The sequence below is a fragment of the Sphaerodactylus townsendi genome, linkage group LG09, assembly GCF_021028975.2.
Source record: "Sphaerodactylus townsendi isolate TG3544 linkage group LG09, MPM_Stown_v2.3, whole genome shotgun sequence".
Lineage (NCBI taxonomy): Eukaryota > Metazoa > Chordata > Lepidosauria > Squamata > Sphaerodactylidae > Sphaerodactylus > Sphaerodactylus townsendi.
The window spans coordinates 1,719,802-1,740,137 of NC_059433.1; the positions used below are offsets into that span (position 1 = coordinate 1,719,802).

The 20,336-nt window shown below is 43.0% G+C and overlaps 1 protein-coding gene across 7 annotated transcripts in view; it reads right to left on the bottom strand.

Moving 5' to 3' along the window:
• CTNND2 (catenin delta 2) overlaps positions 1–20,336 on the bottom strand; it is a 655,193-nt gene that overhangs the window by 78,999 nt on the left and 555,858 nt on the right. For 5 of the 7 annotated variants that reach the window (XM_048507356.1, XM_048507357.1, XM_048507358.1 and 2 more), the window contains exons 14-15: positions 15,244–15,429; positions 6,003–6,176 (exon numbers count right to left, since the gene is read on the bottom strand). In XM_048507356.1, coding sequence (XP_048363313.1) covers positions 6,003–6,176; positions 15,244–15,429 — 360 coding nt within the window. Of the gene's footprint in view, positions 1–6,002; positions 6,177–15,243; positions 15,430–17,689; positions 17,774–20,336 lie in introns of all 7 variants that reach the window. The other 2 variants (XM_048507354.1, XM_048507355.1) reach the window with 1 other exon arrangement.

Below are 20,336 nucleotides of genomic sequence, written 5' to 3' on the forward strand. Positions count from 1 at the left end.
TCTTATTCTTGGTCTTTTGCTGCTCCAAATAAATGTATTGATATGCATTTGCCTTGCATTTTCTTTCTTTAATATGTTCAGGCAACATTTGAAACAAAAAAAAAAACCCAATTTGGGCAAGAATTCATTTTAATACTGGCAATTTTTCCTAACTAGGATAATTTGACTTTGGACCATCTTTGTAGTCTTTCCTGTATTTTTTCCAGGTTGTTCCATAATTATCTTTAAACAAATGATTGTTTAGTCCATTCATATTGATCCCTAAATGTTTAATTTTATGGGCAAGAACATCCCAGCCATTTATCATTCCAACATCCATTATTTCTTGTTTTGTTAGGACTCTTGTAAAAAAATTGTTTTTGTTTTCTGATGGTTAACCTTACATCCTGCAAAATATCCAAATTCTATTTGATCTATCAGGTATTTCATTGAAAATTGAGGATTACTGATTGTCAATACTTAATCTGCGTAACTCATCTTGTATTCTTCTATTTTTAAACCTGTAATTCTTTGATCTTATCTGATCTTTGTTGCCAAAAGTCCCAAACCAAGATAAATAAAAATGGCGATAATGGCCTCGTTCCCATTTCATCATTTATATTTTTGCTCTTTTGTATATTCTCTATATCCAGTCTAAAAATCTAGGCCCGCATTTCAAATATCAATGCCAGAATCTATATACCTCCTTCAATAACCAGACTCTTGGGTACAGAAATAGGTTCATTGAAAAGATACTGTGAAGAGGATACAAGCATATTCCTGCTGGAACTGAGTTATAGTATGCACCAACAATTTCATTTGTTCCAGACTAACGGAATTTCCTATGACTGAGGCACTACAGGATTTTGCCATAGCAGAATTGGGCATGGTTGGAACATTCCATCATACTCTTTAAGAGGACATGACTTGGGTGTCAATTTTTAAAAACTCTCTAACCATTGCTCTCAGTCATAAAAAATGTTGTAACTGTAATTTCTAGTCTGGAAGCTAAACATTGTATTATTGTATTGTTTTTGACCACTGAGGAAGGCCAGTTGGCCAAAACACATCTGCTTTTAAGAGTCAAAAAGAGTTCTTTAGGACCCCTCTGTGAATTGTTATTGTGATATTGGGTGACTAAGGCAGGCTATTATGGGTCTTTTATAAATATAGATTATTTTAATTTGTAATAAATACATATGTGTTTTTGAGACTTAGCAGTTTTATATTTAGTGGTCCCTTTACCCATTTCTTTACCTTTTATATACTTAACTGAGTTCCACTACATAGCTTTAATTAATGTCCCTTTCCTATATACCTCTTCAGCACCCTCCCTTGATACCCCAGTGAGGTGAAATCAGTGGAGGCATTCTTAGGCTATGCAGAGCTTCCAAAGCAAAGATAAAAACCAGGCGCAGTCTGCCTTCAAGAGTTGCTGAATGCCTAAAAAGGAAAATACACAGGCACAGGCTGGACTTTCATGGTACCACCTTCTCCCAGCCCATCCCAGTTTCATGGCAAGAGCCAATTGGCCGTGATGGCAGGGGCTGATGGGAATTGTAGTCCATGAACATCTGGAGAGCTGCAGGTTGAAGACCTTTGATCTAGACACTATACTCCTATTGATACAGTCCAAAATCACATTGGCTTTCTTGGCCACCACATCACACTGCTGACTCATGTTTAGTTTGTGGTCTACTAAGACTCCCATATCCCTTTCACATGTAGTGTTGTCAAGTCAGGTGTTCCCCATACTATATCTGTGCATTTCTTACTTTGATCTCTGTTGAAATTCATTTTGTTTGTTTTGGCCCAGGACAGAACCCTGTGGCACCCCACTAGTTTCTTCTTTCCAGGATGAAGATGAGCTATTGATGAGCACTCTTTAAGTTCAATCAGTTAACCAATTAGAAATCCATCTAATAGTGGAATTTTCTAGTCCACAATTCACTAGTTTACTTGCAAGAATTTCATTTCTTCAATGAAATGTTTATTGTTTTTCCAGAAAAAAAATTACACAAAAAGAAAGAAAAAGAAGAAGAAACAATATTTGGATCTACATTCATGACTTGTTATACTAAAAAAAATTCATAACACATTGCAATTCAAAGTATGATAATAAAAGAAAAAGAAGTCGTAATAACTTTGACAGCTTCTTCATATTATCATGCTCATATAATTGATTCATGCAGAAAAAGGTAATTTGAGCCTGTGTTTTTACTCCAGTTTTCTTGATATCTTCTACATGATAGATCTTTAAAGTTTTACTAGTTATACTCGAAAAGTACCAATCATAGCTCATATATAAAAAAAGAAAGAACTTAGTAGATAGGTTTGATGGCACTTTTACATTATCAAACTCATATATTTGATTGGCTTAAAATTTATCATTATCTATATATGTTAGAAAAATACACATTAATTGGTGCCCTTATACTGGAAATCATATTAAAAGCAAACTTAACAGTGCTATTACATGTGAACATGAAAATGACTCTTATTATTTTGAGAGATTTTTCCCTTAAAAGAAAAAGAAAGGCCCTTTTTGCACGGGCGGAATATGGCGGCCTGGGGACGGCAAAAACGCACAGGGGCCGCCCCAGGCCGCCATTCGCACAGGGGGCGCAGCTGCAGCGCAGCCGTGCCGCCCTCGCACCGCCTGACCAGCGCCAAGCCGGCGTTTCCAGAGTGCGCTGGGAAGCGCACTTTCTTGAAAACGCCGGCTGGAAGCCGCTGCCGTGCGAACGGCAGCGGCTTCCAGGCGCTTCCCCCCACTCCCTCCCTCCACTCACCTGCTCTCCGGCCCTCCGGTGCATTGCCGAGGCCTGGGGACACGCCCCCCTGCTCTGCGATGCTGAAGCAGGCGCGCAGGGCAGGGGAGGCGTGTCCCCAGGCCACGGCGACGCGCCGGAGGGCCTGGGAGCAGGTGAGTCCACCGGGCGACGGCGCCCAGCGGCGCCATCTTCCCGGTTCTTTCTGGGACCGTCCATGCGGATGGTCCCGGCGTCATTGGGTCGGCGTCAGTAAAGCCGACCCAAGGCCTTCCGCCTCCGTGCGGAAAGGGCCAAAGAAAAAGGAAAACAACCCCTGACAGTGTGATTTTACCATGGCAATAATTTTTAAACCCAATTAGAGTTACTCTGAGTTTTTTTTAACATTTCAGTGTGAGTTAATATCCAGAATTGTCATACCCTTTTACAAATCCAATACATATAAAAAAATAAACCAGGTCTTTCTGAACCTTTCCAGCATATATTCCAATATTTTTAACAATTTTCTTGATGTGTTCTGAGTGATTGATCTTTATGATTTACTGGTGAATTTTCTCTGGAATCTGGTTTTAAATCTTCAAAGGAGTCTTCGCTTGTTAGATGCATTGTCAATTGTTTATCTTGGTTTGCTTTTTTTATAATTATTTTCCCTGAAGATAGAAGCACTTCTAATGCAAAAGGAATACTTCAATGGCTTTTTATTTCATTTTTCAGAAGAATTTGTCTTAGAAAATTGAGTTCATCCCCCCCTTTTAAATAAGTGTTCAGCAAATCTTGGAAGATTGCTATCTCAGACTTTTCTACAACTAGTGGTTCAGACCATTGCTTTCTGATGATAGAATCCCTGGTTTTCTTGTGAGTGAATTTCATGATTGTATCTCTTAGTTATTTCTGGTGAGAAATCTTGAATAAATTCTGTAAATTTGTTAAACATCAAAAACATTCTTACCATCTAGAATATATTTTTGTAGAATCTCACCAATTTTTTTGCTAGATCTTTTTTGCATATTATCTCTGGAATGTCTTTAAAGTGTAGATTTTTCATTCTTTCTTGTACTTCTAAGTACTGTCTCCTCAGCAATTAGAATTCTTTTCTCCTGGCTGTCTATTTGGTAAATAGGTTCTCATTGAGTTTGTATTACTATTACTATACCTTGTGCATTCTTCTGAACTTGCTTTTTAATTATAGTCAAACTCGTTGCTACATCCTGTTGGAAGTTCTGTCTTTAACTGTTTTCTTATATTTAGTTCTGTTTGTTTGAGCTCCCATTTGAGACTTTTAAGATCTTTCATATTGTCTGTTTGACTGATTTGCACAGAAATGTACTGGAGCTATTTGATCATCTCTGGTTATACTAAAGTTCATAGACATTGTTCAGTGTTGTGAGGTCTAATTATTTCACTTTTAATTAAAAAATTCTCAAAAAGTAAGATCACAAAGAAAAATAGTAGTACATTAATCCCAATAGTGAAGGCAGAACATTTAATAATTCTCAAATCTTTGAAGTTTCAGTTTGTGTTCAGATACCCTTTCTAGTGCTCTAGATTTCCACAAGGTGGCAGCAGCACATCAGAGTATGTCAGAATGTATGGAGGATTTCATTCCCACAGTCCATAGAAGATGTATTTTTTTAAAAAAATAGCTGACTCTGGCTAAATACTTAGATTCTCAGTGCTTCACCCACAGATATTCCTGCAGTCAAATACTTTTACAAAGGGGTCCTGCAGTTGCCCATAAATCATACTACAATCCTCTTAACACCACAGCTCAAAGTCAGAAAGAGTTCCACATACCTTACTCTGCCATATGAATAAATCAACTTGTTTATTGTTGACCTTCTAATTAAATTCTTGTCTGTCCTAAGTATTTATAAATTCAAGAAAAAAGTGTTGTAATCCGTTTACCAAACCGAGTCTCATAATTAACTTCACATTGTGCAAATCCAATTAAAAACAGAGTTCATATAAAAAGCTGTTTTAATAATCCTTCAGTATTTTAGAAATCTTATTGGTTCCATTAAGACATACAAACCCCCCTGAAAGTAATTTTCTAAAGGAAGAGGGGAGTAAGAGAAGTGGAAAGGCTGCTTCTTTTGCCAAATGCAAGCTTTAACTTTCTGATCCTCGATGTTACTGATTAAAAATAAATCCAAACTAGTCCACCTGTTGAATTTAAGGTTTCCAGAACTTCTGAAGAGACAAGTGCTAGACTCTGCACTAAAGCCAGCTGACCACACCTTTCACTAAAGTGCAGTTGGGAACTACTGGAAACTCAAACTGGTTGAACTGCCCTATTTTCCGAAAGTCACCCAATGCTCTTGATCCTCTCTGCCTCAGATTGGGCTTCTCCATGTCAAAGTCATAGGAATCTCAGGACCTTGCATACCGTCAGCATCTTGTCTCCCACTGGGATAGTATCTCATTGGGTCCTGGCTCCAACCGCTCCGCTGCTCTCAAGTGTTCCGATGGCCCATTCACTGATTACACCTCTGATCAGGGTGGTGCTTCTCCCTATGCCTCACCCGAGCAGTTTGCCCCACCTGCTTCTGGCCTACTCCATAATGGCTCCCCCATCAGACATGGTTGAAACTGAATAGTAGGCGCCCTATATTTGTGCAGTTCTAACAAGGATCTGTTGACATCCCCCAATAACCAAACTCTTGGGTGCAGAAATCAATCCTTGACCACCTCCAATTACCAGACTTTTGGGTGCTGAAACTGGTTTATTGAAAGGACACTGTGAAGAGGATTCCAACAAGTTCCTTCTGGAACTGAGTTCCGCTACACAGTTACTCATTAATATCCCTGTCACAAACACCTCTCCAGTCTCCTCCCTCGGCATCCCAGAGGGGTGAAGTCACTATAAGCATTCTCAGGCTGTGCAAAGCCTCCGAGGCCAAAGCAAAGATAAAGACCAGGTACAGCCTGCCTTGAAGAATGTGAAGAGTTGGTATGGACCTAAAAGCACTGGGATAACAGCATAACAAGCTAGATTCTCATGATGCCTCCTTCTCCTTGCCCACCCCACATTTTATGACAAGAGCCAGGAAACAGAGAAAATCTTGACAGGGTCTTAATAAACCATTATGTTCCTGCTTAAATATTGGATTGTCCCACACTGAACAGTGAGAAACATTTTTAAGATCAGGTGTTATTGAAAGAGAATTATTCCTATTGGACTTTGGGTCCCACCCCCATAATCTAGTGACAGGCTGCTTAGAGTTGCCTTAAGTGCGGAGACAGACAGCATACCTTCCAGCTACCTGCAGCTAGATTCTGCAGAGCACCTGCTGCCCCTTCCAAGGTATCAGGATTTGAGCACTCGGAAAGAAGTGTGAGGTAGGGTTTGACAATGGATGGGTGCCACAGCATCTGGATTCCTTTGGGTGGTTCTGCACAGTCCGGGAGAGGCCCTGCTCCATCCCACTAGAAAGAGGCAGAAAAGGAGAGGGTTACAAACTGAGGCAGCATGAAAACATTAGAAGAAATATTATGACTTGAAACAACCATCACCACTGACACACATTCCACAGTTGCATTTAGGCAGCACTTCATAATCTCCAATTTTTTCCCATGAGTATACAAACGGCTAAAGTAGGGCAGCTCAAAGGAACCCTGAGTGCCCTTCTGTAAAGGCAAAGTACAGCAGGTTGCAGTTGGGAGAAGCAACCCGTGTTGCCATTGGGGCATTCACATGCCTCCATGCAGGCAGCGGACGGAGCCGTCGCGCCTTTGCATTGAGACGCAGCTTTTTTTTTTACCTCCCTCCTTCCTCACAACCATGCTGATGTTCCTGTGACCCTGTGTGGCTGCACAGCTGCGAGGTGGGGACTGCACAAAACTGGAAAGTGTGGCCGAGTAAAACACTCTACTGAGGAAACAAAAAAATCCCATGCCCCAGACTGATACACTGGAATTCTTCCCTCACTTGAAGAAATTCCTCACTGGTTTATATCTATGGCTTTCAGCTTGACCTCTCAATAAACACTCCACCAGTTCTCTCAATCTGTGTATAACTGCTTTCACCACATCTCACAAGCTGTCACTAGTAGAGCAAGCCAGATTTCAACACACTGATTGCCACTACTCTCCTCAGAGATGTTATGTTTTTAAAACTCAGTTCAGACGTGGTATCTCTTAACACCAGGAACTCTAAACACCAAAAACATTTTCAAATGTTTAGCCAGGGAATCAACCTCCTTCCTCTCTGCTTCATCTAGCAATTAGGCCAATCAGACTGCAGGGTCCCAATCAGAAGGCTTAACTTGTTTATGCCTCACTGTAAGGTAAACAATGCTTTGATGCTTTCAAAATTCACTTTTCTCTGGATCACAATTGTGTAGGCCTGGGAATGGGGGCAGTAGGGAAGCCCCAAACATGGACATGGGAGTGGGGTAGAGAAGATCCCCTGCTGGGTGACCTTGGGCCAGTCACACACTATTAACCTAACCCCTTGCCGTCCCCCCACCTGCCCACTTACCTTAGTTCAGCCAGCTGCAAAGAGCAGTCAGCTGAAAAGCTTCTGCCAGGCCTGGTGGGGCAGGGCAAGGGTGAAAGTGTGTGTGGGGGTATTTTCTGCCCTCCACAAGGCTCATTGCGGGTGCATGCCGGGGCGTTTGTCCCCAGATGTCCCCATTATATCTCTAAGAACATAAGAACAAGCCAGCTGGATCAGACCAAAGTCCATCTAGTCCAGCTCTCTGCTACTCGCAGTGGCCCACCATCTCTGCCACTGGTTACAATGTTTCTCTCTCCTTTTTTGTTCCTTTTTGTAGAGTAGGGAGTCAGACCACTCTGGACGCCTTTGGCTCCAACCCTCAGCCTTTTAGTTACAGAATAAATAATTAGGAATATTTCTTAATTGTATGGATTCCCCCTTTTCACATAATTTTTGGTACCTTTGAAGATCCCTTCTAGTTTCAGGTTTAACAAATAAAATGTTGAAGAAATGATTATTTGGACTTCTTTAGTTAGGATACCTTTATGGCTGAGCACTGCACTTTTGCTTTACTCTGATGTCACTTTTCCTAGTTCAAACTGGAGGGTGGAGATGTCTGCAGAGCTATTATCTATCAAACTGAAAAGTTTAATATCCTTTCCTTAATATGTGTGCATAGAACTGTGCTTGTAATTTCAAATGCATGCCCATTGGACTGTTGTACAGCATGAAGAAAAATGGCACCATCTGCAGACCTTAGATTAGAGTTGTTATAGAAATTCAAATTCCTTAGAGTGATATTTAATATTTGTAATAATTCAACTTGAGTTTTCTCAGCATTTTTAAATTGTGGTAATATTTTTCAATTTTGTATTCATTCTTGTACTCAACATTTCTTGTATAACTATAATTCACAAGGAAGCCTGGGATTAGGGAGCATTAGGGGGCAGAAGCTGTGACCACGGTGCCTATAACTGTCTTGATTCCAGTTGATTGTATCTGTCTTTACTGTGTTATTGGTTTCATTATGCTGTTTTCATTAATAATATATATTAAGGGACTTTTTGAAGCACAGTTGTTGTCTAACTATGCTGAATGAATAGATGCTGAAAAAAACTTAATACAGATTCAAAAGTGTGCACATAAAATTCCACACACATTATTTGGGAATCGTTTCCTCAACAGGAATCAACACAGCATCCCATAAAGTTCCTCCAGGTACTACTGCAGACAGATGTGTCAGTGACTCATGAATCACAAGTCAAGCAGAAAATTTCTGAACGATTTATTTCAATGTGGGTCATGCTAGGCGCTCCCTGAAGCCTTTTCCCAGGATTCCCCAAGAACATCGTGTGTTTTCCAAGCCTGGGACAAGAAGAAGGCCAGAGCCCTGCAGCAGCAGGCAGGGAGAGATGGGAAAGGAATACGCTGTTCCTTAAAGCAACAACAAAGCTCACCAAAACTAAAATGTGATAAAAGGACAATTTATGTCACTATAAATCAACAGTCTTATTAGCCTAAAAATGAAACAGTGTATTGCAGAACTCCCATACTCCATTCATAAAGGTCTCATGGAAATGAATGGCGCAAGCTCCACGTATACAATTGGTTTCCCTGAGAATAAATGGATTCTCTGAACTTCAGCTTCATACCATAGGAAATAAGAAGTCAGACTTGGAAAAATCAGCTATCTTTGACTTTATTATTATGGGAAGTAATCATGGAAACAATAGCAAGGTTCAGACCCATATTAGCTTCAGAGGCTTTCTGCTATGCAGCAAACTGCTTTCTCAAATAGCCTGTAATTCTACCACACCAATTCTGCAGCTGCACCTGAAAGGTCTTACTCTTCTAGCTGACAATTTGTTGGGTTCTGTCCTGGTTCCTGGGGGTGGAGCTGTCATGTTGGGGTTGCTTTGAGCTGTTATGCTTTCTTTTTCCAAACCATTGCCAATTTCATGCTCCCATCGCCAGCTAAAGTTGCACATGTTTTATCAGCGATTTTAGCATTTCTTCAAGGACTGACAGGATGCCTTTCACCGGAGGGTTCTAACCCTGTCATGGACCAAATGCTTTCTACATTCCTCAAAGTGGAGGAGGATGAAGCTCTGAAGAGTGATGCTTCTTCAGCAGCTCCCCTGGTGCAGTGTGTGGTGGTGCCTCGACGGAGCACCTTTGGCTTGGCTAGAGGGGCTAGCTTAGGTTTACTACCCTCCAGCAATTGTCCTCCCGGTTGGGAGCTTTTGGATTACAAATCATCTCCTTGGACTGGCTCAAGAGTGGGTATGCAATCCTTTTGGCTTTTGGATTATGAGTGCCATCCTGTGGATTACAAAGCATCACAAACTGCGGACCCTGGTGGGGGTACCCATCCTTGACGTAATAGGGACACATTGGTCCACAGCACCAGGGCCTGGCCTCGGACAGTGGAATCCAGAGCAGAGCAGCACCAAAGCCATGCGTGGACTGGCCCACCTGTGAGCGGTGTAGAGGAGGTAGGTATAGCCTTGGACACTGGCAGTGAGGCTGACCCCTGGGCCCAGGAACGAAGTGAGTATGAGGCTAGGTTCTGCGAGATGCAACGGGAGTTTTATTGTGGCCATTACCTCCAAATATCCTGTGGTGCTGGAGATGCCTTGGTTGGTAAAACATAATCCAACTATTCAGGAAGCTGAATGCATTATTCATTTCACTGATCCCCCCTGCGGCAGACATGTTCAGGAGATTCCTCCGGTTCCCACCGAGCCTGGCGTTGCGCACTGCTTGCGTAATACGAACCTCTTGGGGATCCCAGAACCCTATCGGGACTTAAGCAGTGTGTTTGAAGAAAAGGAATGTGACTCCTTACCCCTACATTGGTCCATGGACTGTAAAGTTAAATTAATTCCGGGGGCCAAAATACCAAAGGGTCGCCTATATCCAATGAGCCCAGTGGAGGATGCTGCCCTGTGTGAGTTTTTGGAAAAGAACCTGGCTAGACAATTTATTCGAAAAGTCACCAGCAGCTTTGCAGCCCTGGTGCTCTTCGTTAAGAAAAAAGGTGGTTCACTTAGTTTATGTATGGATTATTGAAGTCTCAATGCAATCTCCAATTCCAACAAATATCCCCTGCCTTTGATCAAGGATTTGTTGGCGAGCTTGGGAACGGGGTGTATATTCACCAAACTGGATTTACGTGAAGCTTATTATTGAGTTCGCATTGCTGAAGGCTTTGAACGTTTGACAGCTTTTAATACCAGGTATGGACAGTTTGAATACCAGGTAATGCCCTTCAGGTTAAGTGGAGCCCTGGGGTCTTCGTGAGCTTAATTAATAATGTTTTACAGGATTTACTGTTCAAAGGAGTGGTTGTATATTTGGATGATGCGTTGATATACTCAGACAATGAGCAATCCCACATCCAACTGGTGAGGGAAGTGCTCCAGAAACTGTTGGACAATTCCTTATTTGTGAAACTGTCCAAATGTGCTTTCCATCAAGACAAGTTGGACTTTTTGGGCTATAGGGTGTCTGCAGCTGGGCTGGAAATGGATCTAAGGTGGAGGATGTAATGCGCTGGCCACCCCCCACTACCCATAAAGAACTGCAGTCTTTCCTGGGGTTTGATAACTTTTACTGTGATGTTATTCCCAATTTTGCTGAACTGGCATTACCCCTGATGGACCTATTGTGGATTAAGGGCAAGGGCCCTGCAGCTGCTCGCCCTGGTGCATCCTTACCATGGTTGGCTGCTTGTCAGCAAGTGTTTAACTCTTTGAAACAAGTATTCACCACTGAGACCATTCTTTGGCATGCGGATCCCTCTCTCCTATTTGTTGTGCATGTGAATGCCTCTGATAAAGCCCTGGGGGCGGCCTTGCTTCAGAGAGGAACAGATGGCAGGCTGGACCTCTGTGCATATTTGTCGAAGAAGTTTTTGGACTCTGAGTTGAATTGGACTGCACGTGATAAAGAAACGGGGGCCATTAAGCAAGCCTTAGCAACATGGAGGCATTGGTTGGAGGGGGCGGAACATCCGTTTGAGGTCTGGACAGACCAAAAGAACTTGGCTGCGCTTAGCACGCCTGGGCAATTGTCTGCAAAACAATAGCGCTGGGACAATTTTTTTTCCCGTTTTAAGTTCACAGTTCACTTTTTCCCAGGCAAATCTAACTGCCTTGCTGACACACTTTCCCGTCTTCTGGTCGGTTCGGTGGGGGAAGTGAAGTTACGGGCATCATGAACAGCTCTTACTCCCTCCCAACTGGGTTTGGCTGTGACCCGTTCTCAGACCCTCCTTCAGTGTGGTGTGGTTGTGCCTATTTTCCATCCTGTTCCTGGTGTGTCTTCTCCCAGTCAGTTACTGGTGGAATTTTTTGAGGAGGGCAAGCACCCGGTTTCCCAGGATAAGGGTGGCCCCTCCCTTGTTCTCCGTGATGGTTTGTGGAGGCGGGGTAGCTTGTTGTTTGTCCTGCCTGCGCTTCGTAAATGGATTATCCAGCAGATGCACGATTCCAAGTTGGCTGGTCATTTTGGTTTTGTGAAAATGCTCCACCTCCTGATACGGCAGTTTTGGTTGCACTCTATGAGAAAGGACATTGAAGCCTATATAAAGGGTTGCCCTACCTGTGCAGTGGCAAAGAATAATCTGGGTAAACCGCTGGGTCTGCTGCAATCCATGGCAGCCCCGGATGGTCCCTGGAAAGTCGTTTCAAGAAGACGCTGCTTCCCCTGTCGCCTTCACTCACCGTCATGTCCAGCGTCACGCCGGAGGGCTGACCGAGAGGCGGCTCCATGCGGAGTGAGGGGAGTGGGAGGAGTGGGGGCTGCTCACACGCTAGCTTGCGAACGCCCCCCGAGCCTCTACCGGCATAAATTATGCCGGTGGAGGCTCGTTTCCGCCCATGTGTGGAAAGGGCGTCAGAGGCAGTAAACCTCTGAATATCAGTGCCAAGAGGCAACATCGGACTTTGGCCTTGATGCCTTTTTGTTTGCCCTCTAGAGTAACTAGCTGGCCACTGCATGTAACAAGATGCTAGACTAGATGGACTATTGGTTTAATCCTGCAAGGCTTTCTTATGTTTTTCACTCATTTCTCTTTTTAAATAAAAAAGTCGGCTGAAATATTTTGTAAAAGTGACTCACTGTCACTTTCTTTTCCATGAGGGATCCATTATCTTCCCCCAACCCTATACTACTGTTCCTAAGAGGCAATTCAAAAATGCGTGTGCACACATAGAAAAGAGCCAGTTTAGAATTCATGATGAAATGCAATTGCGTGCAGACATGAAGAGTTAATTTGCTGGCAATAACAACACAACACCATAAATTAGGCCGCAGCCCTTTATTGTTAATAAGAAGCTGGGCGAGCAAGAGGAACACATCCTGAATCGGGGCAGCACCCTTGCTGAGCCCGGAACAGTCCCCAATCCGTATTGGGGAACGGGACAGGAAGTTACTGGATGCCACCTGGGTGCAAACCATTTGTGACAACCCTTCCTGCTGGGGTAGCGGGCTCGTTTGCAAGGCACCGCAGCCTGCGCCATGAGCCCGCACCACCCCAAGCCTCTTAAAGAGGCCCCCAACCGTGGAAAAGTCCGACTCGCAGGCTCCGCTTTTCCATAAAGGATGTGATCCTCTGCCCAAACCTGCCACTGAGCTGAATCCTCAGCTCCCGCCCCAGCTTCTCAAGCCTGAAGCCAGCCCAAAATTGCATGCCTTATGGCATGTAGCCATAAGTCCAACCCCCAATTGGACAAATGAACACCATCCAAATGAAACAGGGTTAGTTGCTGGTGTGTTATGTCTGGGTGCGAAATGATCTCCCCACACAGCTGCCACACCATCCGAGCTGCGAATTTGTCAACCTTCTTCCTTGCTTGATCAACCTTGCCCGGTTGATCTGCATCCTTCCAAAGTAACCTCTGAAGGACCAAAATAGCTTTGTCCTTGGCAAATGGCGCTGCAGCTCATGCAAGTCAGCGGCCATCCGCAAGGACCACTCCACTCCTTTGATCGCAGGGAGATCATTTTTGCCCAATTGCAAAACAATGCCAAGAGGATAACTGAAGAACAGTGAATTGAACTGCGGGTAGTAACGCTTCCCACTTCATGCCATGACAGCCGAACCAACGAACTTGTACAGCATCTTCTAAACCAAGGTCCAGACCCCAACCTGAGCTTGCTGCATACTAGCCAGCCCAGTGGACAATGCTGTGGCCAACAATCCATACAGATGTCCGGCACGATGGTGAAATTGAGAAAATCAAACAAGAAGGTGAGGTCGAACATAAGACCTGAATGCCAATGACCCATTGCATGGATCTGGCTTGGGGAGAGGCCATTCCAGGCTGCTGACATGGCTGCCCCAATGCAGAATGAATGCAGGCCAAATTCTCTGGCAGGCAGGCCCAGGGAACACAAGCAGAGGCAGAGCACTGCTGCAAGCTGGAAACGGACCAGAGGGCTCCCATCCTGGTGGACCAAAAACAGACCATGTACCACTGGCTGCTCAGCCATGTAAGCCAAGGCATTGACTAATGGGCAAATCGGGTCATCAGGTGTGGCTTGCAGAAAAACCTGGGACCCCCGGCCAAGTTGATCTGTCTTGGAAAATGCCAACCAGACATGCAGGCCCCCATTCCCCACAGTGACATGATGAAACTGAATAGCCCTGGAACCACTGGAAAATTTGGAAGAGGCGATCAGCTCGCTGGAATGAAATGCCCCCCAAAAGGCCAATGTAAAAACGGTGCGAAATAGCAACCCCTCATAGGGGGATGAGCAAACGGAAGCTGACACTCCCAGCAGGGAACACAGCAACTCCCTGGTGATGGGTAGCCTCGGTTTTGCCAGCTGTGGATCTTCTCGACACCATCCATCAATAGCCCTGCATGCCAGGAAAAACGTGGTAGGGTCAAGAATCCCCACAGCTCTACAAAAGAAGGCAATGGCCGCCAAATGCACCCGGGTGGTTTGTGAGGGGAAGCAGGATGTCAGGATGCCCATGGGATGCTGGGGCCGCTTGCATCTTTGGGGCTTGGGGGGAAGAGATTTCAGTTGGATATTATGTAGTGTGTTTCTGCTCTTTTCCTCCAGCAGGTCAAGGCCAACTCTAACGAACTTGCATTTTATCTTTCACTGTCTGCATATTTGTGCTTTTGGTTTCCATGGGGGCGGGGGGTGCACCCTCAATGACATTACTGACAGTTTGCACAAGGAAAAGTCAGTTCTGGCTTTTTCATGCTGTTCGCAAGATGCTGAATAAAGGACTGTTTTAAAAGACTTTGTTTCCATCATTGGGAATCTGACAGATTCTCCTCCAGCCCATAGGAATTAGGGCAGGGACTACTGAGTCAATACAAGTTATGGCTGCCTGTCTGGAGGATTTAGCAAGCTGATGAGACGTCAGGAGCTGGGAGAGTGATTCCAAAAGGTTGTCAAGTTTGGTACTCATTGTATCTAGCTTTCTCATTACAAACTGACCTTGTATTGAAATGCCCCACCTCCCAGCTGCATCCTGTTTGCCGTGGTTTTATTCTGTGCCACAGACCTTACAAGGAGCCACTGAGAAAGAAGCTGGCTGTTTTAGCTCCTGTTTTTTGTTTCATTTGGGCTCCTTCAGCAATCCCACCTTCTTGCCTGACCTTTTAATTGTTTTTATATTTTGATACATGTGTTTTAGCTGCCGTGGTGACCCTGGTGAGGGCAAAAAGGCAGGATACAAACTGGGTAAATGAACAAACCAACTCTTTCTGGCCAGGTAACTGAAAGTGCCTGCAAAATCCAACTTCCTTCTATGTACAGTCAATGAGTACACAGCCCTTTAATTATTCTAGAAATTCTTACAAAAATGTCTGAGCAGTGATGCCCAATCCTGTCATTTAATTTCCAGTAAGGGAATTTTGAATTATATATTCACAAAACATATGAAAGAACAAAGTTGTAGTAATGTTTAAAAATGATCAAATGTTTGATCAAAACATCCCCTCTTGCGCAGCACAATTTCTTTCTCCATAGGTTGTGTGCATCGGTACCAACACTAACCATTGGCCACTCCAAGTCAAACCTGCGTACCTGATCTTGAGATTTCTTCTTCTTTTTCTTCTTGCCCCAGCATCCAGAACTTTCCATGTCTTTTCCATTGGCATCACCACAAAGTAAACCATCAAGCTCATCAGTCCCCGTTTGCTGTCCCTGAGATGTTTCTGCAGCGAGTCGGTATGAGAGATTCCTTAAAATGCACACACAGTTTTCAACGGTCTAAATGGGAAGACAACAATCAAATGGACAGAATAAGTTAAAGGAGTTAATAAGTTACATACAAGAAAAGTTGCATGCTTGATAAATAGAAGGACATACTTTTGAAACTGTTTTCAGACCTACCAGCTACATTTATAGAAATCAAAACAATCTGCCAGCTAAACATCAATTACATCCTTTCTGTTGATGGTATAGTCCTTTCATGAAAGCAAATTCAAAAGCTCACCTGCTTTCAACATGGTAGGTTTTTTAGGTGCAAAGTGTGTTCAAGTAACTGGCTTCACATGCCAAAACTAAAGCACCTTGTTGAACCTGAATGTGAGAATGAGTGAAGTCATGTTTTATTGAGAGAACTAAGTCTTACATTCAGCTTGATTCCATTTGGAAGAAAGCTGCACTCAATTCAAAGGGAAGTACTCCCAATTAAGAGCACATAGGACTGCAGTTTTAGAGTTTATATTTTAATGGGACACTTTAGATTTTCAGATATTGTGGAAAATCCAAAGTGAAAGCATATAGAAAAGTGAACCTACTGTGAACAGGAGAAAATTTAGCAAACTCTGGATCTTGCCAATTACAAACTCAGATAACAATTAATACTTATAATATGGTCTTTTGCTTCTTGCTTACTTGCATGAACTCCACAGATACTAGATAGACACCAGAATTGTCCCAGGACAGATTCTGCTCTATTGCCTGGAATCTGGGCAAATCTAATAAAATGACGACGAGGAACTTTGGGTTGAGGCTCTTTTGACTAGTGGTGACTAGCCTTCCCCCACCAAGAAACCTCTTCCACTGATGAAATGCACCCTTGGCACCCAAGGACAGCTCTGCAACTAGCAGAATGTCAGGATCTTCTTTGGAATGGTGCTAAAAGCAACTCCTGACTATGAAACGGTAGGTTCCTGAAACAAATGTCACCAATTTTGGGCCTGTGGCTGGTGCTTTCTAGGCCTTGTGGTAATGTGCTTCCTCACTCACTCCCTTTACTAAAAGGGAAATTAACCAATGTTCATCTGCCAATTGCATATTGGTTTGGATCCAGCCAGGAATTTAATTCTATCTCACTTATTTACCCTGTTTACTTTTTTCCATGCAGGTCTCATGAGCCATAGAACAGCTTTTTTGGCCTCCTCCCTTTTTTAACAGGGGAAGAGCTGATTTGATCCAATGCATCCATTCTGTGTCCTAGCATTACACACCAGCAGCAAACTCAGGTCATCACTCTGTCACTTGACATTGGAAGGCAAGACCAGAGTCAGTAAAAGGGCAGGAGCCCCCATTATGATGACCCACTCATGCATTTTCTGGTGCCTGTCAAGTGCGTTCAGAAAGGGGGGGGAGGCAGGTGGGGCTCCCACCCAACAGGGCTTCTGACTGGTTGTGCAGATTGAAATAACAGTGTTTTGGTGGTAGCTGCCCTCTCTCATTCTCATTCCCTCTCTCACTTCCCTCTCATGTATGTATAATTGTATTGATTTATCATACTGATTTTACCATATTTATTTAATCAAATTATACTTCACACACTCTACCTGAGAGGTTAAGCAAAATAGGTTCTGAACTAACTGTACTGATTCCATTTGCTTCTTTGTAAGAAGAGAAGCCGAATTATCCCCCTCTTTGATCCTCTTTGGTGCCACGTAATAATACAAAGGTCATCAGGCAAAACAGTGGTCCAGCTGCCCAGCATCCCAGCGTCTGATCCTGACAAACTGGTTCAAAAAATCTTCAAAAACAACCACTAATTCAGCTTTTCTTCCATGAATGAAGACATGCCGGTTTCTTTATGACTGGAGACAGCAGGAAGGTTCTTTGGCGTACACAGAAACAACTCAGATTTGTATGAAGTTTATGACTGCCTACAATGATGACTTGGCAAATCAGATTGCTTTACTACCTTGCTAATTGATTCTAGGCTATTACATGACATATTGTAAACTGCAAACATCAATTATGGATCCATGTGCATTAAATTACACAGGACAAAGATTACTGTACACAGAATGTGCTACTTTTCTCCATCAAGTATATACAAAAAAAAAGACAATTCCATTTTCCCCAGCAGTCTGAAAAGTTCAAAAGGCACAGAGAAGCAGCTTTATACACAGGTATGAACTGTAAAAATGTTGAAAAAGAATGCAAGACACAACTGGCATTTTGTTTGTAGCCAGGACATCTCAAATGTGCTGCTTTGGTTTGAAAAAGAAAAGCATAACAGACTTTTAAGTCACAACCAGACTTTTAAGTCACTTACAGCACAATCCTGTGCAGAATTACCGCCTTCTAGGTCCACTGACTTCAACAGGCTTAGAAAGGTGTAGCTCAGCTTAGGATGGGACTGTCAATAAAGACAGAATAAGATCTTCATATCTGCAAAATAAAGTCCTGCCCTTCTCTTCATTCAACAATGATCCAACCCGCACAAAACTATTAATATAGAAGTCTTTGCAAGTCATACTTGTAAGATCTGCAGGATTTTGCTCATGCCTTCTGGACATCAGCATGCAGAAGGTAAGGTGGGCCTTGTGATGTAGTCATAAACTGAGTGATACTCTTCTAAATCTATTGACTCCCATGCTTGCAATTGCCTTATTTGTGTTGCAATTCCCCCTCTGCCCCCATCCTCACACGTTTGACATAATGTCCGAAGGAATGACTGACATCCAGAGCAACTTGTGTCTGTCTGATAGTATACAATCTGTGGGGTGGAGCTGAGGATTCTGATTCTAGAATGAACACGTGAAGCTGCCTTATACTGAAACAGTCCTTTGCCCATCAAAGTCAGTCTTGTCTCCTCAGAATGGCAGCCATTCCCCATGGCCTCAGGCTGAGAGCTTTCATATCACTTACTGCCAGTTCTTTTAATCAGAGATGGCAGGGATTGAACCTGGAAACTTCTGTGTGCCAAGCAAATGCTCTGCCACTGAGAAACAACCTCTCCCCCAGAAATGAATATCATAGACTCATAGAGTTGGAAGGGGCCATACAGGCCTCTAGTCCAACTCCCTGCTCAATGCAAAATCAGCAGCTGCTTCTCAAAGACTGTCAGAGAGGGGGAGCTCTTGACCCCCCCCCCCAGGCAGCCTTTGTTGATACACCCCAAGGTCACAATAGCCTTTTTTTTGATGCTGCCTCACACTGACTGCTCATATTTAACTTACTGTCCACTTGTGCCCCAAGATCTTATTCACACACATTGCTACTCAATAGTAAAAGTCTCTGTAGTAATATCCCAGCAGCATGTTTTTGTGCCAAGTGGTGCAACGGCAGGGAATACCCAGCAGTAGGTAATCAGTCATCATCTTCTTTAAAGAGTACCTTTACTTTTTTGTTATTCTCTCCCCCAAACCCACCTTAGAAGACACATGATCTTATTTAGGATAGTGCTAAGAGAGTTTTTAGCCTAACAGATCCACAGAGTAAATAATAACAGCTTTGATTTCACCTAGATTTCCATTGGCACAAGAGCAGCAAATGATTCCCGATTCCTCCCGTCCCTGCCTTGCAGCAGCCCAAAACACACCCCGTATAATCCTGGAAGACCCAGGAGACCCAGGAACAGTTGAGAGTCTCTAGTTTTTGTGTTGGGGGAGGGGGAGGGGGGCAGAATCAGCAAAAAGGATCCTCTCTTCTCATGTCTAGGTGGGATTCAAGGTGACAAAGCCACCAATTTGAATCAATAAAATTCAAACAAAAAATCAAGTCGCAATGCAAATGAAACCAGAAGGTCTAAGCAAAACTGAATAAAAGTGTGTGTGTGTGTGTGTAACCACAATCCTTCAACAGCACTAGTTATATATATATATATATATATATATATATATATATATATATATATATATATATATATATATATATATATATATATATATATATATATATATATATATATATATATATATATATATATATATATATATATATATATATGATTAAAATTAATAAAGGCATTTGTTATATTCTGATGGTTTTTAATATATATATTTAATTTATTAATTAATTTTAATCATAATTCTTTTAACAGCCACTGAGTCTGTTGGGGTGGGCAACCCAGTCGGTTGGGGTGGGCACACGTCAAGGTGGGCTGGCCAAGAAGGGCAGGTTCTGGTGCTGTTCCCAGAGGGTGCTCAGTGAGCACAGAGAGCATCCTCACCTCCCTCGTGCTTTGGAAGGCAACAGCACCAGCAAGACCCCCCCCCTCCCCTTGTGCCTTCTGATGCATTTTGCACGCAGCCTTCATTTCCCCATCTCTTATGCCAGTGGCTGTTTTATATGGGCTTTAATTTTTTATTCTAGGGTACAGTGAAGTGTAACGGTCCTCCGGGCAAAGATCGCTATGTGTATTTTTTTCCTCCATTGTATGTAAATTATCCTATACTTAGGCCTTAAGCCTTTATTTAAGGAAACCCCTATTCCCACTGGATAATCTGTTCCTTAAAAATTATAAATAATATCTATAGTGCTATCTATAGAAAAGATTCTCCAAACAATGCATGCTATGGGCTAAGTATAATCTGGCACTGCAGCACGCGCCAAGTGAGGTAGTTCTTCTTTGAGACTCATGGAGTTTTATCTCTTGACCACTAAGAAGCTGACAGATGCCAATTACATGTCTGGATTAAAATCACTCCTCTGCCGCTCTGGAATGTAACAGTTGCTGTCATTTTGTGCACAACAGACCTGTATTTCTATCCCACAACCCCACAGGCCGTATACACAAACAACTGCATCAGATATCTTGCCTGGATCTATACAGTAAATATATAACGTGAAGCTAAAACTTTTTTAAAAAAAAAAGCTCGAAACATATGCTTTGAAAAAAGGGAGATAAGATTATAATCTTTGTACAAATGAACTACTAGTGGAAGTATTTTCCTCTGGTAAAAGGAGCCTTTTGCAAG